Source organism: Emys orbicularis, chromosome 13 (assembly GCF_028017835.1).
Source record: "Emys orbicularis isolate rEmyOrb1 chromosome 13, rEmyOrb1.hap1, whole genome shotgun sequence".
NCBI classification, from domain to species: Eukaryota; Metazoa; Chordata; order Testudines; family Emydidae; genus Emys; species Emys orbicularis.
This window is the reverse complement of record NC_088695.1, coordinates 47,908,454-47,923,639: the sequence shown is the minus strand read 5'-3', so window position 1 is coordinate 47,923,639 and position 15,186 is coordinate 47,908,454. Positions and strand designations below refer to the sequence as shown.

The 15,186-nt window shown below is 54.8% G+C and overlaps 2 protein-coding genes across 2 annotated transcripts in view; one reads left to right on the top strand and one right to left on the bottom strand.

Moving 5' to 3' along the window:
• Positions 1–5,374, bottom strand: part of NPLOC4 (NPL4 homolog, ubiquitin recognition factor) — a 43,242-nt gene extending 37,868 nt beyond the window's left edge. The window contains exons 1-2 of the mRNA XM_065415123.1: positions 5,337–5,374; positions 1,320–1,400 (exon numbers count right to left, since the gene is read on the bottom strand). Of these exons, the coding sequence (XP_065271195.1) occupies positions 1,320–1,400; positions 5,337–5,351 (96 nt within the window). The 5' untranslated portion in view covers positions 5,352–5,374. The remainder of the gene's footprint in view (positions 1–1,319; positions 1,401–5,336) is intronic.
• A 3,420-nt stretch (positions 5,375–8,794) lies between these two features.
• TSPAN10 (tetraspanin 10) lies at positions 8,795–14,294 on the top strand. Its single transcript, XM_065416166.1, has 3 exons — positions 8,795–8,923; positions 12,305–12,909; positions 13,970–14,294. The coding sequence occupies exons 1-3, from the start codon at positions 8,795–8,797 to the stop codon at positions 14,292–14,294; spliced, it is 1,059 nt and encodes a 352-aa protein (XP_065272238.1).
• The last annotated feature ends 892 nt before the right edge of the window (positions 14,295–15,186 follow it).

Below are 15,186 nucleotides of genomic sequence, written 5' to 3'. Positions count from 1 at the left end.
CAGTTTGAAGGGAAGGATTAAGAACACAATAAAACAAGATTTTCCTCTTGCGAACAGAAAAGCACTGAGCTTAAAGATTCCAGGTTACTCCCAAGGTCCCAGGAGATGGAGAGGAGAAAAAAGATTGTAGGAGAAATGCAAAATATCTGAGATTCTTGCTCCCTCTAAACAATGAATTTGAGACACGAACTGTCTGTGTATCAAACAAAAGATGACCAACTGACACCCAATATAAAATTAATTCTATGTGCTCCTCACATTTCCAATTATGGAATTAGTTCCCCCAGCAATCTGTTCCTTAAAGATTACATACGGATCTCAACGTTGCTCAATATCTTTCCTTAACCTCCAAAACTACGTTGGAAGAGCCCCTGTGACATTCAAAGAACACTGCAACAGAAAACACGAAACAGTACTCAAGGAGCAAAGTAAACAGCTAACAGTTAATTTCCACTCAAATTATGTTTAGAAAGACCAATCACTTGTGGCAGATATTGAATACTCTCTATATATTTCCCATTTAATGCTCCCCCACAATCCCAGTATTTATAGTATTTAACATAATGTTGTGTGTATACATTGTAGTTCTTTCCTTTCAGCCTCATCCTCAGGTCTCTGATTCATTCAGTGACATTGAATCAGGGTTGATGTTGGTGACATGACTGAAAGTATCAAGGTGGAAAAGGAATCAGATTAACTCTGCACACACTGTTAGCAACAAGAGGAATGGAACGTGAATACATATCAGTTTAAAGCAGTTTTGATAAACTGTTATAGGATTTCCCTGTATTAATTCCTGTACAGACCAACCAATATACAGTCCAACCCATTTAAAAAACAAATCATGTCTCATCACCCAAAGTAACAGTTTTCAAACAGTGGAGCATAACTGATTTTTCAAGCAACCATATCTTAAACACCTTCTCAGTCACTGCCTTATCAGAATTTTAAAACAACAAAGAAAATGACACCTGAGAAAGTTGATGCAGAGAGGTTGAATTTGTTTGAATAAATTAGGAGGGTGTCAAAACGGAGTTTATAACAGAAAGCCAGTTTCACTTTAACTGCGGAGAGATTGTTCTGACTAATGCATGCTGATCCACACAACTACCATCAGGCTATCCTGATTAGGTTGAGCATATATCATTCATTCAAGAAATGAATGAATTCTTGTATACACCCAGTAAGCTAAGTAGTTCCCAAAAGCACAGCCGTCTAGAGTGGCTAAATTCTGGGCAGGCAGAGCATTATCCTAGCTATGCTCAGAAGAGAGCAGGGAAGCCGGCAGATAAGTGATGAAATGCTGAAAGCCAGGATACCTTTTTTAGAAACGTTGCAACAGTTTCTCGTTTTGCTGCCGTGATGCGCTTCACCCCCTCCGGTGACTGGACACGGATTATCTGCGGAGAATTAAAAGGTATACCAGGTCACACAACAAAGCAATACCACGGCCTGTCCTGGTTTTGCTTCTGAGCAATAGAAGTTCCCCACTTTTGAAGACATGAAACAAAGTGAGTATCATCACAATCTCTCACCCTGACCACACCCTTTTCCCATGACTGAAGTCATTCTTAGTATACAATTACAGAATTGGGGGTGGGGGAGTTTACCTACCATATCCAGAGTATACAAACCAATACTTTCATATTATTTGCTAGATGCATTACTCCAAGATGCAAGACATTTTTACAAATAGATTTAAAAAGTCAATAATGGCACTGAGCTTACTTTTCTGATGAAACTTCTGGATTTAGACATGAAGCAAAACATGCAGCATTATTAGAGGATAACTCAAAGCTTTTATGAGAGCAGTTTAGTCAATCCCAGAATTTCCTTTACAGAGGAATTGGGCTAACTTGCAGTATTAAGGGTCATCTTCAGTTTTATTTCATTTCAACAACATTACTGACAGTTGGCATCTATCTCCAATAAAGAGAATAAGAGAATTAAGTCATTGAAGCACAAGGCATTACTGGGGGACGTTAATAGAATTTCCATTGCAAGCCTCCATTTGAGATGGGAGAGATGAGTAAAGCCACCTGCTTTTGGGAAAAGGGGCCAAAGGCAATTGTTCCCATAAAGGCAGGCTTGGCTGTGGATCAGTGGCACAACCGTCAGTATGTCTTACACTTCTCAGGAGTGTGAAAGTGACTAACGCTCAGCCAGCAGCACCTCAGAGCTGCTGCAAGCCCAGAGTACAAAGCAGCAGGAGGATATGCAGTGAAGAGCCAGGCTGCGGAGAGTGCTCTTACAAACACCAATCTGCCAATCTGAAGGACAGCAGGGCAGAGCTTGACATGTGACAGCAAGAGGCTGCCAGAGTGCTCCGGAATGCCCTCCTTCAGTTATTTTCTCATGTATCACCGCTCCGATGTTGTGTGTGAGAATACATGGAACATGCTAGAAACAGGAAATGTTTGTAACAGACTACTCTTTCGTTTGAGTGCAAGTTGCTGCACTCTCTCTTCCCCCAGAGAAGCGTGCACAACACAGGTGAGGGCCAGATTCACAGGGCTGGCTCCAGGCACCAGCTTGCCAAGCAGGTGCTTGGGGCGGCCACTCTGGAGAGGGGCGGCACGTCCAGCTATTCGGCGGACGGTCCCTCACTCCCACTTGGAGCGAAGGACCTTTCGCCGAATTGCCGCCGCAGATCGCGATCACGGCTTTTTTTTTTTTTTTGGCCGCTTGGGGCGGCAAAAACCCTGGAGCCGGCCCTGCAGATTCATTACTACTATATTTCAGGGTGCACCTTAATGACTATGGGATAACCCCACCTTGCTTTGATTTTTCAAACACACATTGCATTTCCTGCTTGGAAAGCCCCCTACTTACATTTAATCAGCCTAAGAATGCCAAAACAAGGCTCTAAAGATCTTTTTAAATGTTCAAGCTTCTCCCACTTGTGGGGCTTACTGAGAATATTTGATGGGCTAATGGGACCCAGGCTGTTGAACACCCTGAAGCAGTCTCTCTGCCAGTGGCTAAGAGGATGATGTCTCCACACAATTCCCAGGTGGCACTGGAGCTAGCCAGAGATCAGAACAGACAATTGAATATTTAACCGCCTGGCACTAGCATGGCAGCATACAGCTATACCACTGGGTCCTAACTCGAACCTTTTCTATAGCAATATATGACCAATCAGCTGTGTACCTTATTTTGGTGCATTCAACTCAGGACAGTGTTTCAAACAAGATCTCCAGCATCAATGTCACAGTAACTCACATGAAGTGTGTGGGGGAGAAAAGGAATACTTTGCCATAACCCCGTTAAAAAAAGATGTTTTCTGCTGCTTAGGTGAGCCAAGAAAATGCTAAAAGGAAGGTAATATCAGTAACGTCCCAATGTTGAGAGGAAGGCAGCTGCCAGTTGCTGCCTCACCATAGATGCCCCCGAGAACACACACACAAGGTCTAATAGGATCTATTTCCTGGATGATGTCACTGTTGGGCAAACTCTTGCCTACAAGAGTAGCGTAGATGCTTGTGATTTTGGAAGTCAATGGAGACACTTCGTTTTCAACAGCAGGGCTTGCCTGGCAGCTTTAGAAAGAAAAATCTAAATACAAACCCTGTTTTGTTGCAAGGTTCCAGAATTTTTCAAACACTTTCAATAACTTTTTTGTTTTGTCAGTTTCTACACCCAGTTCTCCCTCCATTGGCAAGAGGATGACTAACGGGGAAGAACACACCAGAGGCCAATGACCGACTGGGCTTCAGCATGCAACAAATGAAATCAATTGATTTAGCAGCCTAACAACTGGCAAATTACAGGCCTATTGAGATAGACCTTTACAAAGAGTAAAGGAACTGTGTTTATATGCAGTTCCAGTTAAACCAGTTTCTAGCATGGCTGATCAACTCATGTGGATGAAGCCAAACTGCATTCAAAGAACAGCATTCTAGCCTAAATTTTGGCTAAAGCAGGGATCGGCAACCTTTGGCACGTGGCTCGTTAGGGTAATCTGCTGCCGGGCCGGGACAGTTTGTTTACCTGCAGCGTCCGCAGGTTCGGCCCATCGCAGCTCCCACTGGCCGCGGTTTGCCACTCCAGGCCAATGGGGGCTGCGGGAAGCGGCAGCCAGCACATCCCTCGGCCCATGCCACTTCCCGCAGCCCCCATTGGCCTGGAAAAGCGAACTGCGGCCAGTGGGAGCTGTGATCGGCCGAACCTGCGGACGCTGGCGGGTAAACAAACTGTCCTGGCCCACCAGCGAATTTTCCTGACAGGCCGCATGCCAAAGGTTGCCGATCCCTGGGCTAAAGCCAGAAGGGCCTTTGACTTTGGGGAATTTTCCCACTGCCACTCCTGGACACCAGTAATTTCATCTCAATGTCATCTAGACAACACGGTGGTAAACACACTGGCAGTTGCTCCAACATTAGTACTCCCAACACTGCTAGAACTGGTCCTGCAGTACTGGTGAGAGAGTTTTAAGAAAAAGTTCAGAGTACACCAAGGTTTAGGCACTGTCCACACTGGGATCATAACTGTGCTATGAACCACCTTTGCACATGGTTGTCAATAGCAGTTTCCCTCACTGGTGCAGATACAGACTATGGCATAACATGTTTGTTGTATGTGCCGGATGGAGATTGAGGGGGGGAAAGAGGGAGGTTACATTTAGTCTGATTTTGAATAAGCCTATCAAGGGCTCCAGGCACACATGCAGACCATTTCATAGGGAAGAGGTATTTTAATGTTTCCAGGGGATACTGTCCTTCCCCCCCAGCCCAATGGAACCACTACTTTAATAGACACATCGCCATCCACTATCTCCATCTCAACCCCCACCCCAAAACTTAAAAGCCGGGGGAGGGGGGGAGCCTTCAAATGGGCCCTCCAAAAACTCCAAGATCTCTATGGAGACCGTCTCTTGGTGGGGAAAAAATCGACTTGTTGCTTCGGGGTGGGAGGGTTTCTGAGTCTTTTAGGCAGGCTTCAGGGTCTCACTTGACTGCCTCTGCTGGGGAGGAGCCGCTGGACGGATTCCAGAGGAGAGACCCTCTCCGGGCAGCGGGGGGGTCCCCCTCCCTTGGAGTGCGGGGGACTCCGCTGTTCCCGTTCGAGGGGTGGGGGGACCGGGGCAGGCCCCGGGTGGATGCTGAGACAGCGGGGCCGGTTTGGTTCGGGTCCAGGGAAGGGAGCAGTGGGGGCTCTCCCCGCTCCCGGCTCAGGGGCCCTGCCTGGCGGGGAGCTGGCTTTCCCGGGGACGGGCCCCGCCCGGCTGCCCCAGGGACCGGGACCGGGCCCGCCCCGGCCGCGGGGGTCCCAGGCTCGGCGCCGGGGGAAGGGCCGGGCCGATCTGCTGCCTCATCCCCCCGGCCCCGACTCACGATCGTCTCCGCCATGGCGCTGCCGGCCCCGCCCGGCCTCCCCCGACTGCTCCCGGGACCGGTTCCCGAGCGGCCGCCGAGTCCCCCGGCTCCGGCCTCCAGCTCCGTGCGCGCGGCGTCACCGGCCCCGCGGCCGCCAACCCCGACAACAAGGTTCCGGGCAGGAACGGTCCCCCCCCCCTCGGGTCCCTGCGGGGAGCCGCAACCCACCTACAGATCCTCCCACATCGCCCTCTTGTCCCGCCCCATAACCCCTCTCCGGGTACCCCACAGAACCCTTCCCCCCCGGTCCCGCCCCATAACCCCTCCCCGGGTACCCCACAGAACCCCTCCCCCCCGGTCCCGCCCCATAACCCCTCCCCGGGTACCCCACAGAACCCTTCCCCCCCGGTCCCGCCCCATAACCCCTCCCTGGGTACCCCACAGAACCCTTCCCCCCCGGTCCCGCCCCATAATCCCTCTCCGGGTACCCCACAGAACCCTTCCCCCCGGGTCCCGCCCCATAACCCCTCCGGGTACCCCACAGAACCCCTCCCCCCGGTCCCGCCCCATAACCTCTCCCCGGGTACCCCACAGAACCCCTCCCCCCGGTCCCGCCCCATAACCCCTCTCCGGGTACCCCACAGAACCCTTCCCCCCCGGTCCCGTCCCATAACCCCTCTCCGGGTACCCCACAGAACCCCTCCCCCCCGGTCCCGCCCCATAACCCCTCCCCGGGTACCCCACAGAACCCTTCCCCCCCGGTCCCGCCCCATAACCCCTCCCCGGGTACCCCACAGAACCCTTCCCCCCCGGTCCCGCCCCATAACCCCTCCCTGGGTACCCCACAGAACCCTTCCCCCCCGGTCCCGCCCCATAATCCCTCTCCGGGTACCCCACAGAACCCTTCCCCCCGGGTCCCGCCCCATAACCCCTCCGGGTACCCCACAGAACCCCTCCCCCCGGTCCCGCCCCATAACCTCTCCCCGGGTACCCCACAGAACCCCTCCCCCCGGTCCCGCCCCATAACCCCTCTCCGGGTACCCCACAGAACCCTTCCCCCCCGGTCCCGTCCCATAACCCCTCTCCGGGTACCCCACAGAACCCCTCCCCCGGTCCCGCCCCATAACCCCTCTCCGGGTACCCCACAGAACCCTTCCCCCCCGGTCCCGCCCCATAACCCCTCCCCGGGTACCCCACAGAACCCCTCCCCCCGGTCCCGCCCCATAACCCCTCTCCGGGTACCCCACAGAACCCTTCCCCCCCGGTCCCGCCCCATAACCCCTCCCCGGGTACCCCACAGAACCCTTCCCCCCCGGTCCCGCCCCATAACCCCTCCCTGGGTACCCCACAGAACCCTTCCCCCCCGGTCCCGCCCCATAATCCCTCTCCGGGTACCCCACAGAACCCTTCCCCCCGGGTCCCGCCCCATAACCCCTCCGGGTACCCCACAGAACCCCTCCCCCCGGTCCCGCCCCATAACCTCTCCCCGGGTACCCCACAGAACCCCTCCCCCCGGTCCCGCCCCATAACCCCTCTCCGGGTACCCCACAGAACCCTTCCCCCCCGGTCCCGTCCCATAACCCCTCTCCGGGTACCCCCCAGAACCCTTCCCCCCCGGTCCCGTCCCATAACCCCTCTCCGGGTACCCCACAGAACCCCTCCCCCGGTCCCGCCCTATAACCCCTCTCCAGGTACCCCACAGAACCCCTCCCCCCCGGTCCCGCCCCATAACCCCTCCCCGGGTACCCCACAGAACCCCTCCCCCCCGGTCCCGCCCCATAACCCCTCCCCGGGTACCCCACAGAACCCTTCCCCCCCGGTCCCGCCCCATAACCCCTCCCTGGGTACCCCACAGAACCCTTCCCCCCCGGTCCGGCCCCATAATCCCTCTCCGGGTACCCCACAGAACCCTTCCCCCCGGGTCCCGCCCCATAACCCCTCCGGGTACCCCACAGAACCCCTCCCCCCGGTCCCGCCCCATAACCTCTCCCCGGGTACCCCACAGAACCCCTCCCCCCGGTCCCGCCCCATAACCCCTCTCCGGGTACCCCACAGAACCCTTCCCCCCCGGTCCCGTCCCATAACCCCTCTCCGGGTACCCCACAGAACCCCTCCCCCGGTCCCGCCCTATAACCCCTCTCCAGGTACCCCACAGAACCCCTCCCCCCCGGTCCCACCCCATAACCCCTCCGGGTACCCCACAGAACCCCTCCCCCCGTCCCGCCCCATAACCCCTCTCCGGGTACCCCACAGAACCCTTCCCCCCCAGTCCCGTCCCATAACCCCTCTCCGGGTACCCCACAGAACCCCTCCCCCGGTCCCGCCCTATAACCCCTCTCCGGGTACCCCACAGAACCCTTCCCCCCCGGTCCCGTCCCATAACCCCTCTCCGGGTACCCCACAGAACCCCTCCCCCGGTCCCGCCCTATAACCCCTCTCCAGGTACCCCACAGAACCCCTCCCCCCCGGTCCCGCCCCATAACCCCTCCGGGTACCCCACAGAACCCCTCCCCCCGTCCCGCCCCATAACCCCTCTCCGGGTACCCCACAGAACCCTTCCCCCCCGGTCCCGCCCCATAACCCCTCCGGGTACCCCACAGAACCCGTGTGTGTCCGTCCTGCAGGATAAAATCACTTGTGCCACAAAATCAGCCAGTAATGAGACCAAGTCATGATGTTATGTCACTACGGCGTCACAGTGCTCTACATAACCTCTGGCTTCTTTCATCCCCCTGCAAGCGCATGAGAACTGGGACTGTGCCGTAAATATGAGGATGGGTGGGGAGCTCGTTGAGAATTATCCCTGCTTCTGACCCGTAGTGGTGCTGATGGGGCAGCCCAGCTGTGTACTGGCCCAGCAAAGATGCCACTACTTCTGAGTCTGCGTCCTAGACTGGAGGGGCCCCGGGCCAGCCCCCGGCCAACTGTCATTCTCAGCTTTGGATGGGGAGGAGGTGAAAAGCATGGAGGATGTCAGTCATCACCTCCCTCTCCAGGGACCTCCAGTAGCGTGACCCCCACATACTCCAATAAAGCTCCGATTGCCTCCAGGGGAAGGACACCGCTAGAGAAAGGATGTTACAAATAAATAAAATAAACTACAACCAGCCAAATGACAATGAGGAAGGATGTGGGGGATCTCTCAAGAACCCTGTTCTTAGTAATTACCTGCCACTTACAGCCCTAACATGGTCACTTCATTTCTTTTTGCAGTCATTTAATCAAATAACCTTGAAGTATGCACAGCTATGTGGCAAGACAGCTTCTTAGAAGCTCAAGAACTGGTATGCTCAGGGCACGCAAGTCAGCATGGGCCTCTTTAATTGCAGGGGCTACTTAAGCCATGAAATGTGACTTCTCACATGATAGGAGCCTGACCGAAGTGTCTGCCCAGCCCCAGAGCTCTGACTTCGCTGCTCACAGCGCCTCGCCTGTGGATCCTTCTGCCTGCTAAAGCAGGGGACGCCTGCAGCAGGATGACATCTGGACATGGCCCAGCAAGCACAGGAGAGAAGCTCTTCATGATGGTCACCCCCTTTGCTACGCGATTTTCCTTCGAGAAGGTGAAGGTGGAAGAAGATGAGAGGAGCCCGTTGTTACCAGAGGTAAACCCTGGGTTTGTGTTACACGCTGGCCTGGCTTTGTGCTTCTCTTTGGAGTATGTGGGGGTCACGCTCTGTGACTCAGCTTAACTTCAAACCCGGAACTGATTTCAGGGGTCTTAGGAGCTCCTGAAAATAAAAGTCTCCAGTGTTCTTCGGGGGGGGGGGGGGGGGGGGAGGGGGAAATGGACGAAATCCTTTGGCCCTAAGCTCTGTTCTTCGTCAGGGAGGGGCACACCTGGAGCATCTCCACTGAAGTCAAGAGCCACTCCTGACTTGTGCTGATGAGCCCAATTCTTGCCCTGGCTTAAATCTCTAAGGTTACAACATGTTCACGAAGTCATTCACTGCCCCCCCCCCCCAGTTCTGCTCTCCATCTGCTGTGTGCTTCCCTTCCTGTGCTTGCCACTAACGCTAATCACGTCTGGCATCAGGCTGAGCAAACTAAGGTGGACCTAGAGGCCTTGTTTGCCATGGGGTGTCATGAGGCTGGGTTCAGCTTTCTGTCTCCAGCACCTAGGCTGGGCCTGGGATGGAATTGGCCTGCCTACCCCTCTTCTGGTGGCGGCACAGGGTTCCTCCTCCCAACATCTGTCTATCACTCAAACCCTTCCGCTGGGCTTCCCAGTGAGTTGTCATGACACAGAGGCCCATTGGTGGTTCACTACTCTGTCAGCAAGTCCTAGCAGGCCTGACAAACTCGCCACACCTAACACTCTGCGGTCATGGTGCTTACCCAAACACTGATGTAAGGTATCAAAGGCTGGCCGATGGCACGCTGGGCACTAGCATCGTAATGAACTGTCTGTACTGAGACTGTACAGGGAATTGTGTCTCTGTTTGGAAAGAATGTTTTCAGGTCTGGAACAAGGCAGAATGGACAAACAGCTGTTCTGCCAGGCAAAGAAAGTGTCATTTGCATATTAAGTCAGGTTGGGAGGGGATGTGAAACTGACATGGCAGAGCAGACTGGAGTGTGAACGCCAGGGGCCATCCTGACTGTGGGAACAAAGACAATAAGGAGATGCAAAGGAACATTTTGTTCTCCATTTGCTGGGGAAACCCCTTGGAGGGCGTGGGGAAATCAGGACAGCCTGGATCCTGGTATGACTGAAAATTGGCAGCTCGGTCAAAGAGGGAATCCTGGGAAGAAGCCCCCCTGGACTGACTAGGAACGGGAACCACTAATCAGTTTGTTGTCTTTGTAACCATTCTCTTTCCACTGGCCGGGCCCGACCCGCATGTGACTCGGTCAGTCTCAGCTCTTTGTTCATAAACACGTATTTGCTTTCATCATAACTAGATCACTGTGCAAAGTTATTACAAAGGTCCTGATCCTTGTAGCCACCCAGACCCAGCTGTGTGTATGCTGTCTCTCCAGGGACAGCGGCCTTGGTGGTCACTGTGAGTGTCCAGTGCCAGGGCTGGACACTGCAGCGAGAAGCTTCCGAGGCATTCGGGGACTGGTGTACGCCAAGGGCAGAGCAAAGGCTGGCAGAGCTTCCAGGTAGATTGTCTGGGAGGCAAACAGGCTGGGGGGCTGACCCCCAGTTTAGCACCAGCAGGTCTCTCCCTTGCTGAAGCAGGGGGGTAACAAGGTGACCCACAGTCCTGGCAGCCCGAGGGAGCGTCCCAGTGAAATGTGGGAGCTTGGAAGGGAAGGCCAGAAGGGAACAAAGTAGAGCACTCTATTGCTCTGTTCTATGGCTCCTGAGTTTGACTGGGGAAGATAGTATCACCAATGTAAGCAATGACTCACTTATGCTTGAGTAAAACCAATAGATCAGAGCAAGGTAAAGCAAAGCCACTGTACACCATGCCACCCACCGGCCTCTGGGGCTGTCTATGGCTTCCACTTTGGCTTTTTAAAATGGGCTTTGTATTAACAAACAGGTATAAGGCAGTAACCGCCTCGTGCAGCCTTGATCAATGCAAACCGGGAGAACCACCGCTAAAGAAACACTGCCCTCCTTCTGGTAATAGAGCAATGACTAGAGAACAGGCTACAGGGAACAGCCTCTTCTCTTAGCCGTATTGCAGCCCAGTCCTGGGCCGGACCCCGCAGAGCAAACACCGGACAAAAAAGTGCCCCCTCTCCGCCCCTCTTCGGAGCTCTGAAATCTCTCTTGCCACAGCTGCTCTTTTTCAGTTCAAGGTCTTTCCCCCTGCACCGCCCCATAGGTTTCCGCTGCAGCTAAGGAGCCTGGCTCCTTGTTTGCTCATGGCAGCGAGGAATCCCTGTTACTGCTCTCCCAGCTCTAGCAACAGTGGTGAACCGCTGGTGCAAAACCAGACGGGCGCACTCATAGCTTTGGAGAGAATGGCCAGCATTGGACACGTTTCCTTCTGGGGACTTTAAAAACACCAACCCTCCCCACAACCAGAAAACTTGCAGGACATTTGTCCCTGGTCCCCTCCCCTTTGCTAACTACCCCATACCCGGGCCAGCTGTTGGCCCTATGCAGGATTGAACCTCAAATGTTCAAAAATCAGGAGTCAGCTCACCAAAAATCAGGAGATTGGCTGTAAAGTCAGGAAATGATGTAAAAATAATAGCTGTGGTGTTCTTTTATTGGCCTTCTGCTTTCTGAGCCTTTTGGGTGCACTGGGGTCCCATTTGGAAGTTTTCTGCACAGCCAGGAGGGCTAGAAACTTACTTTTCCTTTAAAGAATGAAGGCTGGAATCATCCCATATCCACTTGACTCCAGGAGCTGGGGCTTTAAGGCAACAATAATTATGAGATTCATGGCAAAATCAGGAGAGTTGACAACACTGCAAGTACGTTACTGCTTGCTGTGCCCGGGGACTCCTCACTCTTCCAACACACAACACAGTCGGTCTTTGAGAGCTTTGAAGTGGAGCGTTAGACCCATTTCCTACAGTATCTTGCACAATGGCTGCAGATTAGCGGAGAAGAGAGGCTGTTCAGGAAGCCCGGTGCTGACTGAATGGGGTGCCAGTTTTGCATGAGAAGGAATTAAATAGCTGAAGATCTAGCTATTGCTTCTATGACTTCATAGAATGGCAAATCCAGATACAGTTTGCATCTCTTCTGTACCCTGTTCTAGAACAAAGGGCTTACCATGCTAATGAAGGCCATTTGAAACGTTCGCTTCCTTAAGCAATAGTAGTGCTGGGGGAATCGATCCTTAACCCAATGCATTAACATCCTACATAATCAGCGAGGCTGCAAAAAACAACGTTTTGAGGGGGTGGGGGAAGCGACAAAATTTAAGTGCAACCGAGAAAAACTTTAGCCAAGTCGGAATCTTGTCCAGGAGCCCCAGGGGGGCAGGGCTTCCCAGAAGAGAGGACACGCTTGTGCGTTTCTGCTCCTCACTGAGCCAGGAAATGATCTATTCTTTCTCTCTCCCACCAATCAGGCACGCCGACTGGGCAAGCTGCTTTCTTCACCCAACGTCCCTGGCCCCCTGTTCTCTCCCGCTGGAGACCCAGACACTGGATTGCCAGAGAAGCACCCAGGAAAATGGGATCTTCTACTGCCTCCCGGCCACAACCTGGATTCCTGCAGCTATTGCATTAAGTACCTGACCTTCCTCTGGAACCTCTTGTTCTCTGTGCTGGGTTTGCTGATCTTGGCCTTTGGGATCTGGGGGCTCCTGGACAAGGAGTCCCTGGTAAGTGAGCGTATAGCCCACCTGGGCTCTGACCCCATGCTCTTCTTTGTCCTGGTGGGTCTGGCCGTCAGCACCATCTCTCTGGCAGGCTGCATGGGAGCGCTCTATGAAAACACCTGCCTGCTCAAGTTCTTTACTGGGGGAGTCATCGCTTTTGTCATCTTGGAGATTCTCGGCGGGCTCGTACTGTATTCTCTGAGACACCAGATCAAGGGCTCCCTGCAGAACACCATGCTGGTGGCTGTCCTAAGGTACCAGGATGACCCAGATCTGAGATTCATCATGGACGAAGTTCAGATGGGCTTGCAATGCTGTGGCGTGGAGTCCTACCAGGACTGGAAAATGAACATGTGAGTGCAAAGGTTTGGGCTACAGCCACGTTGTCTGGCTCACTTGGGAGGCAGTGGAAAATCTCGGCTTTGGGCTAGCAAAGCACCATGGCATTCCTAGTCCAAGTGCTCCTGGCATGCAGGAGAGCCAGCATCAGCTGACTCAGCCCCTGGCTACAAGCTCATGCTGCAGCTGCCGGTGCAGCTTCCTAGCAGGTCAGGCTGAACACGGGCAAGAGGCGTGTTACAGCCACATGCCTTCAGCCTCGCTTATGCTGCATCTGGTGCAGGGTAATAAATGGTAAAGCCGCCTTGCAAAGCTCATGGAAACTTACCAGCCCAGGCACAATCTGCGCTCCCCCTCCTTTCTGTACTGGGAGCGAGGCTAGATCTCCACAAGGCGGTTGTAAAGCACTCATGGGCCTGGCCTCCGTAGGGCGGCTCTCCGTGTGGACTGAGAGCCAGGTGGGTGGACAGACACTAGAGGAAAGCTGTTGTGTTCCCGCGAGGAGTGAGCGGACGAGATTGGGCCATGGGAAGATGCTGGTCTACAGTGCTGGAGCCCCGAACTTCTCCACGTTCTCCTGCAAGGGAGGCTCTTTGCTTTGCTTTTTCTTCTTACAACAACCCAGAGAAACTGCAGGGCAGGGCAGCTTCAGTGCAACCTCAAGGCTCTGGGCCCTCCCTCTATCGCTTGGCTGGCACGTGCATTTGTATATGGTGGGGAGTCTTTATCTCCTGGTGGGGTGTGGGAGCGGGGGTGGGCTGAGGAAATGACACCATTAAACCAACCTGAGGGGCTGGCAGGTAACGTTCCCGCTCAGGTTCCAACCGCCAGCCCCAGACTTGTGCTCCAGTTCCAATTCGAGCCTAGTGCAGCTTGGCCCACTTAACAGAGGGGTCTCAGAGTAGAACCACTGCAGCCTTTCCTGGCTGTGGGAGATGGACCCCGAAGCTGCAGCTCAGGGGTTCTCTCTGCTCGCAGTGAGCAGCGCCGGCTGCTGCGATGGTGAGCACCAAAGCACTGGGGTCCTCCAGCCATCCCCCGAGAGACTGACGGATTCTTTTTGGTCCCTCACAGGTATTTTAACTGCAGCTCCCCCGGTGTGCAAGCCTGCGGCGTTCCCGCTTCCTGCTGTCTGAATCCCCTGGAGAACGGCACCATCACAAACTCCCAGTGTGGCTTCGGAGCCCTCGGCATGGAGGAGTTTGCGGCTCAAAGTATCATCTCCCTCGGCGGCTGCGCGCCCCAGCTGAGCCGGTGGCTTCACGGCCACGGGGGGGTGCTGAGCGCCTGCTTTGTGTTTCTGATCCTGGTTGAAGTTGGAGGCTTCTTATTGGCAACCAAGTTACTGGCAGACCTGGCATTTGCCAGAGCGCGAGGGTGGCAGCCAGGGACTTGGTGACTCGCCGCCCGTGGCTGGAGGTCAGGGCTGGAGCTTCAAGCCGATGTGATAGAAACGGGGGCTCCGAACCGCTGTCCAGCAGGGCAAGATGGACGGGCTGGGCCCGCTGCTGAGCTCGGGTTCTCTGAGGCCTTGCGCTGTGGGAAAGGCTGTTTGGTAGAAGCTCCGGTGTGAATCTAAGCCGGGCTGGTTGTCTCGGCGTGACCCCCTCGGTGGACACGCTGATTCCAGTGTGAAACGGCGCTATCGTTCCAGCTGGTGTCCCGTGAAAAGGGGGTGGAACCACGCCAAGAAAAGCCCCTCGTGCACTGGCAAGAGGGCCGCTGCTGGGAGAGGGGGTTAGTTCTGGGACTAGTCTGGCCCAGGCAGGGAACTCCACTGGCCCGCTTCAGCGGCTCCCTGGGCTGCGGGAGATCAGAGTTGATCCCTCCGTGCCTGGCTGGAGCAGCAGGAGAAACAGCCCACCTGCACCTGACTGCTGCTAGGAGACCCTCTCTCAGCGGCTCTGACCTCTGTCACGGAGGGGAGAACCCCAGGCCTTCAGCTGAGTGCAAGAGTTCCTATGCCGCCCCGTCTCCAGCCCGTGTGCTGCCTGCCTCCCATCTCCTGCTTGCTGTGGGGAGGCCGTGCCCTGCCCAGCTGGGGCTGGAAAGCTTTGTAGTTACCTGGCAAATAAATCTCTACCTGTACCATGGCTGTAGAGGAGGGAGCGCCTGGGAAGGGCCCCCCCCCAGTGAGATACCATGCAGGGCAGACAGAGCAAGTGAGCCCCCGAGGAGTGACAATCGCTGAGTCCAACTGCTCTGCTGCTAGAAACCGCTGCCTTGCAGGTTTAGGCCGGATGCGCCCAGCGGCGGCCATCTCGCTTCCCCTTAAGCCCACCCCTGGCCGT

Excerpts from the sequence above, each read along its gene's own strand:
- TSPAN10 (XM_065416166.1), top strand. The coding sequence starts at position 8,795 with ATGACATCTGGACATGGCCCAGCAAGCACAGGAGAGAAGCTCTTCATG. Across the intron at positions 8,924-12,304 it reads GGAGCCCGTTGTTACCAGAG|GCACGCCGACTGGGCAAGCT; the intron begins GTAAACCCTGGG and ends CCCACCAATCAG. Across the intron at positions 12,910-13,969 it reads CAGGACTGGAAAATGAACAT|GTATTTTAACTGCAGCTCCC; the intron begins GTGAGTGCAAAG and ends GGTCCCTCACAG.